Source organism: Thunnus thynnus, chromosome 13 (assembly GCF_963924715.1).
Source record: "Thunnus thynnus chromosome 13, fThuThy2.1, whole genome shotgun sequence".
Taxonomy (NCBI): Eukaryota; Metazoa; Chordata; class Actinopteri; order Scombriformes; family Scombridae; genus Thunnus; species Thunnus thynnus.
The window spans coordinates 10,942,916-10,964,907 of record NC_089529.1 but is presented as its reverse complement, the minus strand read 5'-3'; the positions used below and the strand labels follow the sequence as shown (position 1 = coordinate 10,964,907).

General features: G+C 38.6%; 1 protein-coding gene across 1 annotated transcript; it reads right to left on the bottom strand.

The window, feature by feature from the left end:
- Positions 1–2,961: 2,961 nt before the first annotated feature.
- gucy2d (guanylate cyclase 2D, retinal) lies at positions 2,962–18,534 on the bottom strand. Its single transcript, XM_067607846.1, has 19 exons — positions 18,174–18,534; positions 15,404–16,427; positions 15,007–15,308; positions 14,409–14,781; positions 14,218–14,302; positions 14,002–14,113; positions 13,711–13,830; positions 13,511–13,591; positions 12,980–13,156; positions 12,733–12,889; positions 12,467–12,616; positions 12,107–12,255; positions 11,841–12,004; positions 10,125–10,317; positions 7,402–7,576; positions 6,729–6,827; positions 5,940–6,034; positions 5,737–5,819; positions 2,962–5,544 (listed from the first exon to the last, which is right to left on the bottom strand). The coding sequence occupies exons 2-19, from the start codon at positions 16,260–16,262 to the stop codon at positions 5,460–5,462; spliced, it is 3,459 nt and encodes a 1,152-aa protein (XP_067463947.1). The 5' UTR covers positions 16,263–16,427; positions 18,174–18,534; the 3' UTR covers positions 2,962–5,459.
- Between the last annotated feature and the right edge of the window lie 3,458 nt (positions 18,535–21,992).

Below are 21,992 nucleotides of genomic sequence, written 5' to 3'. Positions count from 1 at the left end.
TACTTCTTTGTGGAGTTGAATATCCAAAGCTAAAGAATTAATTGTCGATTTCAGACACATCAGACATAACGTGGCTCTACGTTGGATGTAAGAGAGGATTGTTAACCTTCTTCAAAAACTCTCTTTCTCAGTCACCTGTTGACTCAATCTTTTGACCTTTTCTTTTATCTACTGGCTCCACATCCCGTCAGTGAGGGACAGAAACAGACAGAAACATAATCCTGTAAACATCTATTCAAACATTATTGAAGTGAAACAGAAGACTCAACAAATCACGACGAAGAAGTCAATGAGCATTTTAAACCTACATATCTAAACAAGCAAATTCTTATTGCTGCCTTCAGGATGACACTATCCTCCACCTGCATGTAAAAGTCATTGTTATAAGTCTTTTATCCCCCCCTGCCCTCTGTCTTCTCAGTTCCTCATAGGTATTTTTATGCTTTATGTTTTATTTTATTCTATTTTATTTTTATTAACATTTGCCTATTTTACTAATCTATTTATTTTGTGGAGTATTTCACAATTTTATTTTATTTTTTAGTTATTTTTATTGCTTATGTTATCTTTTATTATTTATATTTTATTACCATCTTTTAATGTTGTCTTATTTATTTAATCTTTTTTGTTTTTTAATTTCTTTGGTGTGCATTACTCTTTAAATCCGTTTTTAACAACCTATATTTTGTCCATCGCTTGTAAAGCACTTTGAATTGCATTTGATTTGTTTGAAAGGTGCTATATAAATAAAGTTTGATTGACTGATTGATATTACTTCCATTACTTTGTGTGATTTTTTTTTAGATATTCATATTTATTTATTAATGTATTCATTGCCAATTCCACTTATTTTAAGATTTAGCATTTTATTGTTTGATTGTTTTTTTAGCTTTGTTATTAACAGTGAGTTGTTGTTTATTTATTTATTTATTTATTTATTTATTTATTTTTATTCTGTCTGTTGTGTGTGTATCTGGGTGTTGAGCTGCTGCAGGGATAAATAAACGTGCAGTTATTTCAGAATAGCGTCTACATATCGGCTACAGCTTTATAAGACCATGAGTTACGAAGTCTGTGTTGGTGCGACTAAAAACAACAATCTGAACAGTTTTTATTATGAAAGCCAGCCTGTTGTGTTTCCGTCTCCCTCTGGCTGACTTTACGCAGCTTCAGCTAGACTGGCACCTCCAAGCCGGTGCCAGTCAAAAGCCAGGGGGGCTTCAGGACTGATGATGTTCACAGAGGAACACGATGTTCAGCCGGGAAAGATTTCGTTTATGATCATGTGGACGAACAGTCAGCTGAGTGCATTCAGCATTTATTTGGGGGTATTTTACCCCGCTGACAAAAGACAGGAGGAAAACAACTGCAGAACATGCTGTTTGAGAGGTCAGGGCTGATGCAGCTAAAATAAAGGAGGCCCGATATACTTTTCGGTTGGTACTGTTGAATCTCATACAGCCATTATGTGCGAGAAAAAAGTAGCCTATGGCCCTGGAACTTACACAGATACATGGACATACTGTCACTCCATAGAGAGACTATTAGATAAATTTAGGAATATCCATGTTATAGTAATAATATAGTTTTACCAATTCCTTTTTAGTTCTTTGATTTAAATCTAAATTAAACGTAAACATATTTCAACAACAACTAGGACAGCTGAAATTCACTGCCTTGACCATCATTTGCAAGAAAAAAACAGTCTGAGTCGATTCCAATTAACTTTGTGGTGATAAACACAAGTAGAATATACTCAACAGTAGGCCATATCCTGACAGTCTGAATAAATTGTCATTTTTAATGGGCTTACCTGGATGGTAAGCACCAGTGACAGTAAAGGGGACCAGGATGCCCAAACCAGAATTCCCCAGAGCACACAATATAGCAGGGTTGGCTGTTGACTTTGGACTTGGGTGTTTTTTATGTCTACATACACTAATCACTGAATAGAGTAATGCCACATATCACAACATTTATGGCCTGAATTAATGTATATCCTATGCAGCAAAAAACTATTCAACATGGACTAAGAGTTCAGAAGAAAAGTCTCATACTGTAGATGATACCAAGTGGTTATTGCATCACCACTGTGCCATAAAAGGTTTGGCATTGCAACCTGTCAAACTGATCAAATTGTCCTCATAGAAAACCCTGTTAGTGGGAGAAATAGGAATTGCTTTTGAGTTTACGTTGTCCTCGAGGCTTTGATATATATATTCCTGGTAGCAGTGCAGACATGATCGGTCCATGCTCTGATTTAGGTAATAACACTGGAATCATTTCAAAGTCAGCTTTAGAAAAAGTTATAATATATTGTATGGAAGGAGAAATTTGTGATAGCATTTAAAATTCTTTTAAGATCTCATGACTTAAAGCAACACTGAAAAAAAGCAGGAAATCCACCCCATAATCATATATTGGGTTTACCATCATTTACATTGTTCAGTTGAAGTCTGTGACACTTTATTTTTGACCATGTGCAGCATATTGCACAGCAGTTGCATTATGTAAAGCCATCCTCTCACTTCCATTGGATTGTTTCACTACAGAATAAAGCAGAGTCACACCAGCCCAACGCTTGTTAGAATAACTGTAACTTGCTTGGGGATTCATGGTGAAATGATGAGGTAAGACTTTCATTGCTTTACTGTCTCTTCTTTATAACTGAGTGCTGTGCCCGTTTTCAAGTCTGCTATTTCATAACCTAAACCTTGTTCTATTCAAAGGGATTCAATCAAATTTGATAGATAAAGGCCATTAATTAGAAAAAAAGAGCTTTAAATGGCTTATTTGTCATTTATCAATATTTAATTATTTACTGGCCTTTATTGAGCTTATGATTTATTGGTCCTCTTGTTGTGAATCATAATTTAGCATAGTATCATGGCACCATTTGGGAAAAAAGATCATGTATCAACCCAAGAACAGACAATAGGACAAACATATGAAAACACGATCTTCACTAAAACCATCATTTATTTACAGACACACATTGAGATCACTTTCAAAATGAACAACACAGTCCATTTAATTTTGATGAAATCTATCTATTTGGCAAATTGAAAGTCTAGAAAAAGTAGATCCTACCTATGCAATAAGATAACTCATTTTGTTCTTTAGATATCCGTCAGAGTGAAAGATTCAGACCAGCTTCCCCCATGTTCTTCATTTTGACTCAGAATTCTGCATTTCCTCTTCCTCGGGGGGTTTAATCATGCTTGAAGAGCCAGTTCTAAACACTTAATGGTGTGAAAGACTACACCACAAGCAACTTGTTAATCAAGTCATCAGATGTCCGTTCTTTATCTATACGCTGAGCCACTGTGACAAGTCAGCATGTGTTAGAAGTGGTCAGCAGTGGGCTCCCAAGAAAAAAAAATGTCCGCAGCCTGAAACTGTTGTCACATCTTGACATTGCCTGCCTATTGTTGCTTCAATATCAGTGCTACGAATCACATTTAGCGAGCGAACAGAGTAAGTGAACAATGTGGTCACTTGCTTTTTGATTGCACTGTAATTAAACCCTTGTGTTTTGCTGATAGCTTCTGTTTGTGTCAGGCGTTTAGGGAACCCAAGTGGGACAAAAAAAGCCCCACTAAAAAGTCCCTAACTCTGCAGGACACAAAGACAAACTAACTATGTACAAATTTACAGTATATACACATCCCCAGGCCAAAGATAAGTGACTCAGAAGACTCTGTCCTCCCTTTTTCATGCATGCCCCCCCACATATGTTCTGTAAAATTCAACTAGAATCCCCTGGGGGCGGGCACGGGAGAGGGACTTGGTGAACATTTGTTCTCGGAGGACCTTCAGATACAGCCGCTGTTTGGGGTCCCGGAGAGCCCAAACAGAAGATAATGGCTGAAAAAAAAACTCAGACACAGACAGACATTTTCCTCTAGAAGATGGCGATACACATGAAAAGGCTCAATCTGCGGAAGCACATTATTGGAGATGATTGTTTCAGTCAATTGACTCAGACATTCTGCATATCAGCGCAGAGCAGATACACTGTATGTTGTAGAAATGAGGTCTTCCTATTGCTACCCTATTAAGACCCTGTTGAACACACAGTATGCTGTGCAGTACATTCAGCCATGCATGCAGCACATTTCAGTAATAGGCTACAAGTGCATGAAACTACAGTCAGACTGCATTGTTGTTAGTGAGCAATAGTTTGGATCTTGTTTGCATGTATGTCTTCTACCGTATGTTTTTGTAGAAAATGACAGTATAATGTTAAAAGCAATATACACATCATTAAAAAAACAATACATACTGTTGTATCTTAACATCATTAGTGAGAGAGAAACATATTGTAGATGCACAGTAGAAGTGAATCTTTTAAAGAATAATATCAGATATTAGAACAACTGATCTGAACTAAATTTTAAAGCACATTTTTGTCTTGAGATAAACATTTACAGTAGATACACTTTATGGAACTGATAATGAGACAGATCTATCAGTCAAATCAACTCAAATAGGCCTATTACAATAATGGAATAAAATGTTGATTGGTGTTATATAATAGAATATAACCCTGTGGTCAAAAATATTTTTTTTAATTTTTAATCTATATTAATAACAAAATCAATATTAAATAAACAATCTGATGCTTTGTTTTACCATTTTGGGACAATATGGCTTTATTCATGAAATGTGTGAATAATCATAGTAAAGCTGCTACAAAAACAAAATCGAAGCCATGTCTGACCTGAGTTCTCAATCCTGATTGGCCTATCCAGTGCTTTCCAGTTTAAATTACTGTGAAAATGTATTAATTCTGTGTAGTTTTAAAAGGCTAATGCCTCTAAAGTGAGTACAACACAGACTCTATTATACCCGAGATGAATAGTCATGCAGTAATAGCTTCCACCCTTGGGGTGTTCATGAAAAAATCTCTACAAAGTACAGAGATCAGTATAAATACAGTATGTGAAGTATTACACATGAGACAGTGATCCATTTTTGTAGACACAATCCCCTTTTGTTTGGCGATTCCTGTCCTCTAAACTAACACATTTTAGACCTGTGATTCAACCTTGGTATACATATTGTGTGATTATGTACGCTCTATTTTCAGTATAAATCCACTGTTGAACAAGTACAATAAGGACAGCTGCCTCATTTTTGGCTCGTTTCTGCAACTTGGGGCTGGGGTTTATCATAGTACTGATGTGGTAAAACTATAATGAAGAAAATGATAATCTCCAAGAAAGATTACTTTAGTATTGAGAATGATTTTGGCAAATCCAAAAAGTGTGAGCGACCATGTCACTGGTGCAGGATTTCATTTTGAGTGTAGCACAAATTACAGTAGGTTGTGGCTGATAATTTAAAAATGTTGCATGTTCCACTTTCACACATCTCCTGTGTATTAATTCACTGACAGTTGTTTGAGAAAAAATCACTTCATATCAATTTTTGGGGATCAGTCAAAAAAAATCCAGCTAGCCCATCTTCTTCTGTCGATCCAGGAATTTTTGTCTTCTGTCAAGAGGTATCTCCTCTAAACCGATACCATGATTGCTTCCCCTGTAATAGGAAATATAGCTTTTTATGTATTGTAACTTGCACAAACAGTAGACATCCCATTCATACAAATGAGTCCTTTGATTACATGAAGTTGTGCTGTATTAATCTAGCATTATACAGTATAAATGTAATGCAAAGATCTAATTAGGCAAATCATGTCTATGCATTTCTGGAGAAGTAATATGGTCTTACCCTTGAAGGTCTGGTGGAATGGGCAGAGCTTTGTTGAAATCCTGCCTCCCGACCAACCAGTACGTGTTCTCAATCCCTTTTCCCTGGAAATAAATTATCATTAGTATTCATAAGACATTATTGCAAGGCCAGCGTTAGATACAATGCATATCTTCAGTGTATATTATGATATATATTATATGATGTATATTATATTAATTTACCTTCAACTCTGTGAGGCCTCTGGTATCGATTTTGTATCCCAGCTTCAAGCTGTTCAGGATATCAACTGTGCTTTGGTTAACATGGATTCTGTAAGCTGTGACAGAAAAGACACAGTAAAGTCCTGAACATTCGTATTTGCACACTGAAACTACTTTAATATCAAGCAGACAGGTCAAATCTGTTTTGGCCTGTGAACACTGTGAAGTTTTAAAATGATTGTATCTGAGAAATTAACACAGTCAGGCTGTCGTTTCTGTATTAAGCCACTTGGTGGCAGTAGACTACCCATTATTTCTTTACTCCTAATAGCAAAATACATGCTCATGCATAAATGTATAACTGTTATTTTAAATATAACAAATTAGACTCAGCTGAAACTGCACTAGACTATTTTAAATAGGTGAATAGGTTCATTTATTTTAATATGATCTTCTGGGAACTCCTTTAAATGTTTTATTTACACTCCTTGAACGTGAATAAAGTGTATTTTTAAGGAGTTAATACTTAGGCTTGTACTTAATTTGTACATCATGCAAAGGGTAGCCGAGGCAAACTGTGTCATTGACGACATCTACATCGAAACTTCAAATTGGCCTCTAATTCTGCTGATAGTCTTAAAGGATTAGTGAGGACTGCTCACTTAAAGCCCTGTTTAGCCTCAAGCAACATGCACACATACAGCTGCCATACACCTGTCCTTTCTACTGCTCTGTCAGTTTTTTAAAAAAATTGAAAAAAACAGAAGGAGGGATGTGTCAAGTCTATATAGTGATATATGAGATACTCACACAATCCTGTGGACTCCATTCGAGATGCTGTGTTGACAGTGTCTCCAAACAGACAGTACCGTGGCATTGTAAGGCCCACTACCCCTGCAACAACTGGGCCTGGAAACATAGCATGCAAATATGCACACACACAAACACACACACACACACACACAAACACACAAAGGTTGACGGGCTTTCAATGGGACACCCACCTTGGCAAGCAATATCCTACATTAAACCCCCTTTTATGTGCTACATTTTTACATTGTGGCATGTGACCATCACAGTTTTTGATCCCACTCTTTCAGGAAGACTCATGGTGTCTTAGCATTTTAGTAAATAAGATAAGATTCTTATCCCAATATGTGACATTAAAGCTGTACACTACCACCTCTGTGTGCCGCTATAAATTCATAGAATAGAGTTAGAAATCCAGTATGCAGTGTGTTAATTGGATGACAGCACTAAGTGGATAGTGTTTCACTGTTCCAAGAATAAGTTCCAGACGAGGATAAAGAGGTAAAAATACCTCCTTGCCTTAGCAGCTTGGGTTGCTTAATTCTTACTCCTCTGCAACAAATTAACTTTTGCTCACTCTGAAATGGAGTTTGGATTAATTTCACATGTATTCCAAAAGTAATTACAAGAGCATAATTTACCAAAGCACAGAAAGGATGCACATATTGCTCACCAGAGTGCAGGCCAATACGAATCCTGACTTTTACGTCAGGCATGTGCCTCATCTTGAAGGTCCCAATACAATGGAGGATGTCAAGAGACATGTTGGCCATCTCTGCTGCATGACGGTTGCCGTTCCTGGTTGGTACTCCTGAGGCTACCATGTAAGCATCTCCAATAGTTTCCACCTAAATGCCATAAGAACAAAAGTTGGACAAACACCAACTGCTGTGAGACTTCCTGGGGGTAGGAAATAGTCATTCAATGAGTTTTGCAAAAAAGGATAACACTGCAAAATTTGAAAGTACTGTCCACCACCAGAATAGTGGGTCCTGGGTGATATGAACATTAACTGGTTAATTAACGCGCAAAGCATTCACAACTAAGTCATCCTCTGATTGGCAAAATTTTCTTCAACAACGTAATAGGTGTCTCACTGTTATTTGAAATGCTGAATCATCATTTTATGTCTCTGCACTATCTGAAAGTAAAGGAAACCCAGTAAACCTTTGGAAAACAGTTAAATCATTATCACAGTCCTACTCCATCCTTAACCAATGAAATTCTTCAAGGTTCAACCGCCATCTCAGTTGGAAAGAAAATATGTGATGCATTCAATAAACATTTTATTTCATCAGGTTATTTTTTTGAAAATGCTGGATTTCCTCTCACTGTCTCTGATCAAAGTGTATCTTGCTGGGCAAACAAATTAGGCTCTCAGAACTTTTCATTGAAGCCTTTTAAAATTCTTGAAGTGTTTAATGCTCTTTGTTCTATTGATCCAAAAAAGTCCAGTGGGGCTGATTAGTTAGAGCCCAAGCTTTTATTATTAGCAGCTCTATTTTTAGTTGATTGCTTAACTTGTATTTTTAATCTGACTATGGTAACAGAAAGCATCCCTGACCTTTGACAGCCTACATCCCAGCTTTGCAAAAAGGGGGCCAGCCCAATGAGCTAAATCAGCGTCCGATCTCTGAACTATCATGTCTGTTAGAGAAACTGGTAAATGATCAGGTGAGAACATTTTTATCTCAACAATCCATTTTAACTCAGATTTTGCCGGTGCATTAGATAACAAGCAGGATTGTGTCACCCTTTTTATCGATTTATCTAAGGCTTTTGATACTGTTGATCATCAAATTCTTTTGCCTGGAATCTTTTGGATTTGATGAAAAGTCGTGTAATTGGTTTGCAGATTATCTCAGTGGTAGAACACAAGCTGTTGTGCTGATGGCTATCAGTCCAGCTTTAGGAATTTTAAAAAAGGTGTGCCACATGGTTCTATTCTAGGACCACTTTTATTCACAATTTTTATAAATGAATTTGGTGAAAATGTTATAAACAGTAGAATTCAGTAGGCTATTCTCTACACAGTGCTTATTTCTGTGCTATACAGCAAACTTTAATTGATCTTAAATTATTTTTAAACTTTGATAAAACAAAATGCATTCTGTTTTCTAGAAAACTGACAGTTCCACTTAAGTGAATATTACTACCCTTAACTGGACACCATTTGAAAGAGTATCCTCTTATAAATATCTTGGCTTCTGGCTTCTGACAAGCTGTGCTTAAAAAAACATATCAATGAACTGACCAAGTCCTTAAAAGCAAAACTGGCCTTCTTCTATTGAAATAAAGCATGTATAACCCAGAACTGCAGAATGCCAATTGTTCAGTCAACCTTTTTATCCGTTATGGACTATGGCAATGTAATTTATATGCACTATCCTGCCTCTACTCTTAAACCTTTCAATGCAGTCTATCATTCCACCCTTAGGTTCATAACTGGGGATGGCTTTAAAACGCATCGCTGTATTCTTTATGAGAAAGTTGGGAGGCAGTCATGGGTAGTGAGAGGAGAACAGCACTGCATTCTATTTATTTACAAAGCACTTCTTGGCAATCTTCCTGGGTATTTCACATGTCTTTTTAACTATAGATCAAAGTCACACTGCACTAGGTCCCAAGAGTATTTGGCCCTGGAAAATCACCATGTTAGTACTGAGATTGGGAAACTGACTTTTAAATACTGTGCTCCACACAAGTGGAAGAATCTGCAGAAGATTGTAAAATTAGACAAGCTAATCCCATTTTAATCAATTTAAATCTCTTTTGACTGACAAAGAGCAGTGTGAATGCATGTCTTTGGCTTGTTTGTTGTATAATCTGTTGATACTGTAAATTTTGTGTGCAGTTATATGTACTGTAATCAGGGCATCAATCAATGGCCCTTCCTGTTTAAATAAAGGTTATAATAATAATTTTAAAAAATCCCTAAAGAAATAGTGGACATAATAACGAGTAGCTTCAGTTCAGATTCAGTAGCAAATCCAGCAGTTTTTTTTAGCATTATCAACAATATTCAGAATCCTAGATCACATTCTCGTTGGAAATTTTGACATGAAATTAGAAAAAAAGACAAAACTTTTAATTAGGCCTTGTTGGGGAAAAACACACATGGAAACCAAAAGGAAATGATTTAAGAGTTCACCTAAATATATTAAAATAGGATAATTATATGAATTTATTTATGATTTGGATTACACCAAAACTGTTGTGTATCCTGCAAAAAATCTGTTCTATCTGTCAATATATTTAAAATATTGAAACATATTTAAAGATACCATTAATATCAAAAACCCCAAAAATGAAATGAGAAAAATGAAAATAATACAAAAACAAAGCATTCATAATATATAATGTACATAGACTGACAAAAGACCTCCCAACACTCACCTTGTACACATCATGCAGACCAATGATAGCATCAAAGAGTGAGTAGAGGTCATTGAGTAAGTCAACCACCTCAATGGGCTCGCTGAGAGCTGAGATGGTGGTGAAGCCCACGATGTCACTGAAGTACAGAGTGACTTCGCTGAAATGCTCGGGTTTCACAGGCTTCCCTGTCTTCAGTGCCTGGGCCACAGATCTGAAAGAGGAAGATTATGAGTGGAGGACACTCTGAGGAACTGACACAGAAATAGTTTTGTCATAAGAGCCTGAAACTGCTTGAAGTAATTTTGTACTTTCATGGATTTCATTTTTCAGCGCACTCACAGACTTTAAAAGACATTCTGTCCCTTTCAAACATCATAAATCTGATGATTTCAGGCTTTCCTCCCAAACTACCAATACTGATCACTGCAAACAGGCAAAGTAGCATCTCTAAAAACATGACTGAAATGCATAGATACAGTAACCTATAACGTGTGACTGACTCCTTCTTACACTGATCTGATTCAATATGAATCTCAGTATCATGCAGTTGGTGACTGAAAACAGGAAGGCAACTTCTCTTTGGCGAATCAGGGTTTTGAAATGACTGCAATCATTTTTTGTATTGATCTAATATAAAGATTCATTATTATTTATTATTATTAATTAGGTTAGTGTCAGTGCTATGAAAAGCACAGTTGAGTTTGTTAAGGTGTCAATTCTGATAATAACAAGAATTTTTGGTGGTCAGTTGCCCTACACATCATAAAAGGAAACAAAACTGAAGTGGCTGATCTGTTGCACATCATGTTGTGTGGAAAAATCTGTTTTTCAGAGTCCTGATGACATAAACTAACTTCTTATTGATTCCTTATAAAACAAAAATAATAATTTAAAAAAACACATTACAATGTAAACATTCTGTGACAAATTATAGTGACAGAATAAAATATAAGGGCAGGACACCATTGATTAATTTTATCTGCAGGTTGATACTGAATGTTTCATTTGAGGATAAACATCACTTATGGACAGTATATTTAGAATATTTAGTATATTTTGTGTAATGTGTGAAAAAGCAAAGAATAACTGTCATGAGCAAGCAAAATCTACAAATTACAGGTTTTCACTAATGGTATTTGGCTGCTTGATTTAAACCAGTTTGACTGTCTGATCACATCCACATCACATTCTCGCAGTTGTTGAACGCAGCAGAACGATGCTATATTTTGCTAGACAACTTGGAGTAGAGATATGTTGAAAGAAAGAAAGATGTAAAAGAAAATATGTTTGACTATTCTGATGGTTAAATTGTGTTTTCATGGCAGCTACAATTCGGTAATAATCTCTCTACTTTTTCCTCTGTGGTTTTGATTCAACCACATTTTGCACAGCTGGCCTGGTCTCCACAGCACCTGAGAATTATTGTTACATCCCTGCAGAAGACAGATCACGGGGAGCAGCCACCCTGTTGAACTGAATCCCTACCAGCTTCAGGGATGCTGTTTTGCAGCTGTCTCTGACCTTTGACCTCCCTGACCTTGCCTTCTCTTAGCTTGATCACTTAAATATCACATTATTATTGTAACTGTGCTCATGCTCCACAGACCTCCCGAGGCTATTGTTTCTCATCAACCTCTATAGCTGTGCTGTGTGTGTAGAATAATATAACTTTGAGCATGACACCACAGTTTTATCATGTCTTTCACATGTTAATGAAAGCAGCTGGGCACTTACTTGGGCAACATCTGAGCCACCAGATTGTCAGTCTTCTGTCTCTCCACCTCCAGCTCCTCTGTCCTTTCTCTAATCAGATCTTCCAAATTAGAAGAGTACTGCTCCAACATGCGCAGCATAGAGTCAATGATGTTGGTTTTCTTTCCCTTGGTGATGCTCTTGAACTGTCATGAAGAGGGAGAGAACAGTAATGTGATCTCCTTTTGCACAGAGCAACATATAAGGAAACATAAACCTGGATCAATATGTGTTATCAAAGTGTTCACCTGTTTGAAGATATCCTCAAAGGTCGGCCTCTTCTCTGGCTCTTCACTCCAGGCCTGTTTCATAACCTGTATCACGTCCAGCGGGGCCTCATCCACTGACACAACAGGCCGGCACAAAGGAGGAGGCTCTTTGACCTTGCTGATAATCTCTGTCATTACACACACACAACACAGGCATTAGACACATGCAGAAATGCACAAAAACAGATAGAATTCATGCACTCAGTTTCGTCAATGAGCATTTTCAGCAACAATTCTAATGTTTATCATTTGCTTTCCCGCTCATTGTGACTGGTGCTGTGTATAAAGTAGTCGTTTCATGTTGTCATCCTATGGGGTTAGAAATGCCATATCACTCACCCTTGGGAGGCATGTCCAGCATGCAGAAAGGTGCAGAGCGAGAAATGACCTCCTGCATAACAATGGAGAAGCTGTAGACATCTCCCTGGAAAGTGCCCTTTCTTCTCAAACTAGAACTTCGCAGCAACTCAGGAGCCGTCCAGAGCAGATCTTTTTTATTGAAATAAGATGGACAATAAACAAAGAAAATTATAAATAAACAAAGAAAATTGATATGTACAAGTAAACTCACTAAATCATTGGTCTGAGGATGCACATGAACTCACTCTCGGGCTTGTCCTCATCATTGTCGACGTTTTGGGCAATCAAAATTTCATTGAATCCATAATCAGTAACCTTCAACACGAAGCGCCCATCTACCACACAGTTGCGGGATTTCAGCCGTCCATGGAGGATGCCACGATTGTGCAGATACTTCATCCCCTGATAACAGTTGGAACAGTATGTGTGAGTGATAAAAAGACATGCTAAGATGGGAAATGAAACACGAGTAGGTCACTATGTCTCTCTTACCCGGATCAGATCCATTAACAAGGAAGACTTGAACATCCAGTCAAGACGCACGTCCTCATTGTTGAGCAAGTCCTCCAAGCTGCCCCTGGAGCAGTGTTCAGTCACAACGCCAAAGATCCCAGAGTCCAAGAACAGTCCCAGGAACAGATTGAGGTTCTCATGCCTCATGTCTCTGAGCTGAGAGGAAGACAATGGAAACTTCAATGCTGTAGATTGTCAGGTTTGTTCTTTGGATCTAACTTCATTTTTCAAGAGGTTTTATAATGCTTTTTTTATGGCTGGGGTCAGTGCAGTCAATTGTTTTGCAACATTTGTTTCTTTAGATTGAAGTTCAGATGACCAATTATATTCTCTTATCCAAAGGATTTACAAATTTGAGCTTTACAGTAAATTACTGCATAATCACAGAAGTGGACCAACCTGTGGTTTCTGGCTACAATTGAAAGTAATTTGTTCTAATAATGAGTGATATGCAATTGGCCAAGAAAACAGAACAGAACTTCCTTCCCATTCACTCACACATTCACTGACCTGGACAAAGATAAACTCAGTGTTGTTGTTGACACTTGATACTGCTCCACTGGGGCATTTCTTCAACCAAACCCAGTCACCCTGGGATGTACACAGAATGACACAGTCTTTGTGAAAGCACTACCAAAAACAGCCAAAGGCATGAGCTCCATAATGGTAAACAGGAGTTTGTTGAATGTGTCATGACAGACTCGCCTCACCTCAAACACAGCAACATTCGAGCTGTCTGGTGTTGACGCCAAGTAGCTGCGACCGGACACTGAGTGATGAGGTGTCTTCATATCCAGCTGGCTCCTCATGATGCTTTCGTCATTGATTTTCTGCTCACACATACAGTTCAGAGAGGACGGGGTCAGCTTAGAGCAGATAGTCTTTTACAGGTAAACAACTTTCATACATCATATATCTGCAAATAACTGCGTGCACCACAGAGAGAAACAAAACACAGCTAAATACTGCCGGTATTGTCAGCGATTCAGCACAGAACTGACCCGTTTGCTGACTTGAGTGTTGATGAAGACCAGGTCATCCAGGGTCAGGACTACCTTTGATGATCCACTACCTCCACCACCTCCGAAGCTGAACCCAACTCTGCCGTTTCTCCTGAACAGACAAAAAAGAAATCAAAAACAATCATAATATTTTCTAAAAAGCACACAAGACTGCACTGGATGAGATATCATTCTTTGATATTCTGCTATACATACTTGAAATGAAGAAAGAAGTTTACTCCCAATGCAAACAAAACAATGAACAGTAGAAAAAGGAAGAAGAGAGTGGCTGCATCCAGTCCTTTGGGAAGAGAAGAGGAGAAGTTTGAATGTAAGGGTTCAGCAACATACACCATAGCAACTTAAAAACAGTATATATGCTGTGATGACACTACTAGAGCACTCACCTCCACTGCAGGCAAAGTATGGACTAAACCAGCAACCTGAGTCTTTGTAGGGCGTGCTTCCTGCAAAATGGATCGAACGTCCAAGGTATTTCAAGGCCCCAGTCTTGCCATCTGTATGTTGGGCGTCCAGAGTGTGAGTGGAGTAGAGAGTGTTGCCCATGCCACTGTAGTCCAGCACTACATAGCGGGCCTGCATGCCTTCACCGTTCCTGCCAGCCCACAAGGGCTGATTGAAGCCTTCATATTCAAAGCCACCCTCGCTTTCACCCAGGATCTCACCGGTTACCCAGCGGCCTCTTTTGGCGCGGGCCTGCTCAACAGCCATAGCTGTGTAGTACATCATGTTGTAGATGGTGCCAAAGAATGGGGAAACCTAGCAGAGGAGACAGTGGTGATTATCTGCTGATGTGACAGAACAGTGCAGCACTATTTCAAATTATTTTATAAAAGTGTGATTTTGATTCAAATATGTTCCATTTGTTAAGAATGTTAATTTAATGACTAATATGTATTTGGTTGTTAGTTTTTCCTCTTCTTTCAGATTTGTCATTATTTCTTTCATCGCTTAATTATTACAATATACAACAGAGAGTCTCACCTGCTCTGGTGGGGTGCTGCTGCGGATTTCATAGCTATTCTGAGCATGTTTGAAGGCTTCACGGAAATTGCGTTCTCCGGAGTCCATAGTGATGGTGAGGACCCCGTCATAGGCTTTCCGTATTTTGGTGTCATTGCCTAGCAAATAGTAGGATGCATTGTTGTAGGGTAGTGAGTAGAGGAGGGTGTCATAGGGGATGAAGACGTAGCCACGGTCGATCATACGCATGGCCAAGGCTGTAGTCAGAAGTTGGTACTGGGCTTGGCCACCAATCAGGACAGAGGGCATGCACATAATGATCACTGCAAGGAGAGGAGAAAGAAGTTTAAAAACTCATCTATTTGCATGATTTGTGTGGATTAAGGTGGTCCTTTGGTCTTTTACACTTATAGCTCACCTCTGACCCGGTCAGCTTCCCGCACTTTTGTCAGGGCTTTCCGAGGCCCGTCCTTGTCGCCCTCCATAGTGACCACAGGGTTGACAGGCAGACCGAGGGCCCTCAGTGACGAGGCCAGCTCTTGTCCAGTGGCTTCCCACAAATCTGTCTCCTCTGATATTATAGCCACATGGGCCCAATGAAAGAAGCGCAACACAGCGAAAAGTACACGGGAAGACAGTGGCAGCGGGCGCAGGAAGGTGGGATACGTCTCTCCATTTTCCATGTTTGGTTTGAGGCAACCCCAGGAGAGAATCCCAACATCCCACTCTTTTGCATACAAAGCAGCTGAGGAGCAGTAGCCTGGATTGGCTGGGCCTAGGAAAGCAGCACCGTAGCCATCCAGCCCAGCAAAACGAGCGAGGGCACGGGATGATTTGCAATCCTCATTGACCAGCGTGTAGTCATACCAGTAGCCTTTGTTGAGGTAGGGGTCCTTATTGATGCGGGAGGTGGCAAGACGGGCTGCCAAGTCAGGCAGAGCTTTGGAGTATAAGAGGTCACAAGTCCAGGGTCCAACCAGTGCCACCTTGAAAGTGGTCCCCCAAGCTTGACACGGCAGAAATGAGAGCATGAATAAGGGCAGAAGAAACCAGTTCCCCCACCAGCTCTTGGAGCGTTGCACAGGGGATGATGGCAGCTGTGGTTGTGATGATCTTGATGATAATGATGATAATGATTTAAACAGACTATACTCATTGCAACTGTTTGTAGCCACTGTCCGCATGTCTCTTTTTCTCTTTACTTTTATTGAGTCATGCTGCCATCGTGGGTGGTAGGACAGGTTGTGCAGAAAGCGAGGGTCTCTGTGACTTGCCATTTCCCCACACAGCTATTCTGATGCGCAGACACAGAAGAGGAGTGGAGAGTTTATGGTGGTTAGTGTGACAGTGAGTATTTCTTTGTGGATGGGAATGTGTCCCTTGGCACTCAGCCGGCCTCTAGTCCAAAGCTGGACAGGCGACGACACGACCCCAAGCCATCTCTGCCTCCAGAAAATAAGAAAAAAGAATTAGAAAGTTGCAGCCTGACTTACAACGTGCTTGTGTTTTTGCTTCATATGCTCTGTGATACAAGCATGGACATCTCAGGGCAGTCTACAGTATACAGTCACAAGCCCTGACCTGAACTTACATCTTGCTGATCTGTTTTGTTTAACAGATCGTGATGTTGAATCTTATCAGCATCCATCTGTCTTACCGAGGACATGGTGCCAAAGTGTAAATGCTGTGCCTTGTACAATTAATGGCATGAAGCTGATTAGCTTTCCGAGGTCACAGGCTTTAAAATCAAGTGCCAGGTACGTGGAGCTAAATCTGGCCTTGATGTCTTTATTTGGCCTTCGTATCTATTTTTCCTTATAAAGTCAATCTTGTCAATCAATGTTCTCAGCCATCCATTTCAGGATGATTCCACCTTTTGATCTTTTTTTCCGGTGCAAAACGTAGTTTGATGGAGCTTACACTGGTGTTTCAGGTTTAAATTAGAAACAACAGTCAGGCTCTCTGAATCTTCATAATATTAATGATCTCAGAGACCTTATTATACGCAGAAACTAAAAAAACAATTTGTTGCATTGGTTGCATGTAAATCCACTTCAACCATCTATTCTCACCTGGACTTACCTTTAAAATATTACAGACCTAGCTGCTATGACTGTTACCATGCTTAATAATTCAACATTTTCATGATCTAAACCTGGCAATTTACAGGATTTTATGCTTCGAAAAGCTGCTTTTAAAAGCATTTTTGTAACATATGAACAAACACAGCCAATACTTCCCTCTGTGTTCAGATGAACACTTTTTAAAAATGGCTGCCCATGTTCAAAGTATTAACGTTGACAGCTGAGCAAAAGGCCTGACCAACCTGCCAGTGGTGAAAAAAGTTTATTTGCAGCTCATTCTAAAATTCAAACCATGAAGTATACAGACGTTAACCTTGGCAGAAATAAAATATTACACCAATACAATATTGGCTTATTGGTTTATGAGGACAATTAAAAAACTATTCCTGGCTTCAAATACTGAAAATATGACCAAATCAACCAAATGTAGATGACAAAAAGTTAGTAATCTTTGTTTCTGTTTGTTTTTGCATATCCTTATAAAAAATATTAATTTATTCCTCTTCCAGACATACTTTTTCAGAGTTTATATCATTTATCAAAAATAAATGGGGTCTGTTATTGATTAAATCGTACACATGAACCATCTTTGGGTTTCATTGGTTTAAAAAATTACAAGAGAAGACAAAGCAAATACCACAGAGCCTGATTTGTTTCCTTGTCTTCAAGCTAAAGCGCAGCAAGCAAGCGGTGACCACCAAGCCTCCTAAAGTGGCTAATACTGACATTGGCTTATCAGTTGCTAATAGGTTAAGATGAGCACTGACTATTGGACTACTGGATATTCTAGCCATGTTCTACAGTGCAGCTGAAAATAGGAAATAGGTCAAGTTATGATAAGCCCTCAAAACCCTTTTTCCATTTCATGTATAGATCAGTTTTTAAAAAGCTATAACAAATTTATGAAGGGATTAGTCAGTTATTGGTGTTTCAACAGCCTCACCTTTACCTGAGTAGCTCTGGTGCAAACAGATCTGAACAGCACTGCATTCACACTGTGTGATGAATGACTAGTTCACATTAGCAAAACCACACTTAATATCTGTAAATCAATACTGAGACATTTCAATAAAACAGATTTAAAAAATATAAGACAATTCTGACCTGGAGCAGTTTTTCTACATGGGAGCCATGTCAGTGTTGCCCTTCGTCGTTGAATAGCACCATCTGAATTCCAGGTGCATTCAGTATACAGAAGTATACAGCAGAAACCGTTATCTTTGGTCCTTTGTTGTGAAAAAATACCATAGGTAATCCAAATACCATGAAAGGTTTTAAAAAAAAATCTAAATATCCTCTTTTAAATCCAATTTCCGTCAATACAAAAAAATAAAAATCTCCACATTTCCAGTAGTTTAGTCTTGCTTTAGTTCTTGCTGTCTCTTTGGACTGGGACCTTCCCCAAACCACAGAGCAAGGGACGGTTCGTGAGAACAGGCGCAGCCGTGATTCAGACTTCGGATTGGTAGAGAGGTCACAGGTAAAAGAAAGGGAAGAGTGGAAAGGACTGGCCAGCTTTGACTTCTCAGCCCTCTTTAGCTTTTAATCCATACTAGTGTGGGAAGAGTATGTGTGTGTGTGTGGTGAGGGGGAGGGTGCTGAAGAAGATGAAAAAGAAGGTGAAAGTAAAGGAATATCCTCAACACAGTATGTAAACTTAGGAACAATTTAAAAAGAACCTAAAAACAAACCTGGAGCACATTTGGTAAAACTGTGACACAAAACCAAAACTGGCACAAAGGAAAACATGAAGGCATGATGAATTTCACTGAATTTGTTCAAAAGGATTTACTCCCCCTTTCTTTAAAAAACAGTTTCTGTAAGACTCATCAAATCCATGAACCTTGCCCTTGCAGGTAGATTCACTTTCAACCCAGACTACCTCACTGGTAGTTATAGTACTGAAAACCTCTCCACTTTCATTCCCTCTGCTATAAGTGCACCCGAAGCAAAAAATATATTACTTCATAAACCTCCTTACACAAAGCAGATCAAAGAAAACCTTTCCAGTGCTAATAATTGCATACTCATCACCAATGGCCACCTTAGATTATAGAATTGCATGTAATCACCTGGGGCTTCACGCTGGTGCAGTGATTAAGGCGCCCACGTCTGTAGCCTCATATAACCCTGATGATGCAGTTCCAATCCTTCACTCATGCTCTTTGTGTTCCCCTGTCTTACTACAGTAGCTAAAGATGCCAACTGAAATGAAACAGGGCTTAAACTCTCCCCACACACCAGTAAAATGGATCTCTTTTGGACTGTAACACCACATTTCTTTCCTCACTAGGCAAGGCAAGCTCATTTGTATATCACATTTCATACACAAGGGGGGTTCAAAGTGCTTTGCATTATGCACTAAAACATTAAAAAAAAAAAAAAAAAAAAAAAAAAAAACTGCATAAAAATGTAAAAAATGTAACCCTACAAATGTAAGTGTAACCTGAAACTCACCCCTGATAAAATACCTGAAAATGTTAATGGTAAATTATAGCTTTGTTATCCATCTTGTGAAACCATATTTAATATAATTGAACTCATTTTTAATTTATCCTCAGATTACCTGAGGCTTCATGTCCCTACTGACATCTTTGTAGCCTCCTGCCCTTCCAGAGGTTGTGTATGTTAAGACTGCAAATGTTAGACAAGGTAACAAAGGTCAACATGAGTATCTGACCTACGGGGAGCAATGCTGATAAAGGCTCAAGAACTATGAGCTGGAGTTGAGGGCTGAAAATATCTTGAGGTAATCTACTGAAAATCTGCTGTTGCTCTTTTGACCTGGTAGCACGTACAGTTCACTGCAGCACTACAGCTGGAATTTAAGCCTTTTGGGGAGGTGGGAGGGAAACTCCACATTTCAAAAAGAATAAAGATTCTCGCAATTATACAGCTACAATTACCTCTGCTGAGATTTTTTAATATGAAGACAGTCTCCTACATATGGAAGTGTGAGAATATGTTCCTGTTTGTCCTGTCTTGCACATTGATGACAACCTTGTTGAAGTAATCAGATTAGTCAGGTGAGGCTGTGCTAAACTGATCTGCTGCCTGCAAGCCTCTTAGTGCCCTGGCTAACAGCACTGGCAGAGATCAGAGAAAGCAAGGTCAGACGTCCAGCAGAGCAAAAAACCAGCTTGGCCTACTGCAGAGATAGCAACACTGAGAAGAGGATACCAGCACTTCTGACCTGTGATTTGCTCATTATTGTTATTTATATGTAGCTTAAACCAAGAACCAAAACTGTAAAGCTGTATTGATTTGACAGATTTTATTCAGTAAAATAAGTCAGGCCATTGAAAGAGTATTAGGGGCTTGGATCAATAATAATTTTTTCTTTTTTTAATTTTTTATTATTATTAGTCATAGTATTTGTGATTAAAACCAACCAAACCAAAAACTAATCTATCTACGTGTGAATCTGTGTAATGCTCGCATGTGCTTGGTCACATAACCTGCAAAGCTGCAGTGTTATTTGTTGATTTATTTGTACATCTCTCTTAGAAACATATTTCTCTGTTTGTCAAAGTTAATCAAAGACCTGCAGGTGACGCGATAGAGGAGTTTAATGTGGTTGCCTCAGACGGTGACATCATGCCAGTCTTTCCAGGATCACAGTGTCAGAGCTGTAAGAAAGAGAGGGAGTCTTCCCTGAAATGCCCTGAGTGTGTTTATTTAAAATGTGTGTTAGGTAATAGGAATCTCCTGTTACTTTTCTTAGACACAGGAATGGAGCTGCATGCTGCTCCTGAATAGTTTAGGATGAGACAAATGATGCAGGACAGTGATCCACAAAGTGTCAATAAAAGCACAAAAACAATAAAAGAAAAATCAAAGCTTTAAAAGGTTTTAAAATCATCTAAGTTCAGAATAATTAAAAATCTTCTGCATATGACTACACCAAAACTGTTGAAATGATTAACAGTCATTAAAAAGATTTCCTGTACATCAGTTTCCAAGACGAACATGCACAACATGACCAGAGAAATAACAGTAATACCATCAATATGTAAATAAAACAGAAGTGTCACTAACACATCATCAACTTATGAAGGACATCCCACAATAAGTGGTCTGTCCCCAACTGGTCTGAGTCCTCAATTCTCATATCTCCGTAACTCCACCAAACACTCCATAAATGAATTTGCACTTTAACAAGTCAAACGTTAACAAATCAACTCTCCTACCTGATGAATTTGAGGTCCAGCTGTGCCCTGTTAAGATGCTGCAGCACCCTCTGCTGGTTGATAGTAGTCTCATAAAGCTAATCTGTCAATTAAATAAAACTCCTAAACTTCTAATGTGAAAAATAGCCGACAAACAGTCAGTGTGTTTAAGGTAAAGGAATTTGCACTGACATTTGATATTAAGGTTGAACAACATTTTTCTTCAGCTAATTTAGGTAAACTTGTCCATTGGCTTCACTACAGGCACCTGGAGGTGGTGGAGTATATTCTATGCTTGTTGAGGAAGGAGGAAAAAACAATGTCTCTTTGTTATATTTGCATCAGAAAAACACATTTGAGGAACAAATTCTCCCCCAGCCACTCCTGTTAAAAAACTACCTTTAAATATTGTCATCTTAAGACTGAATCAGAATAAAAGTTTGATAGCTCTGTGTAGCAAATGAGGAGCCATTGTGTACATTTTCACCCCAGCTTGACATGGCTCTTATTATTCACCTGAATGCTTTGTGCTCCAATTAACTCGCGTGTAAGTCTACATCAGATGGTCAAATCAATGGCAAATGTCTCATCTCTTATTTTATTCACTTCATTCAGCACAATGTTCAATGTTAAGGAGATAAAGGCCTACAACACCTTGAAATTAAATAAGATTTTAACTTTAACGTAAAGGTTTAACTTCAGTGGTAGAACAGTATTTTTAGCAAATATGCGAGTGCAGCTGAAACGAAACTTC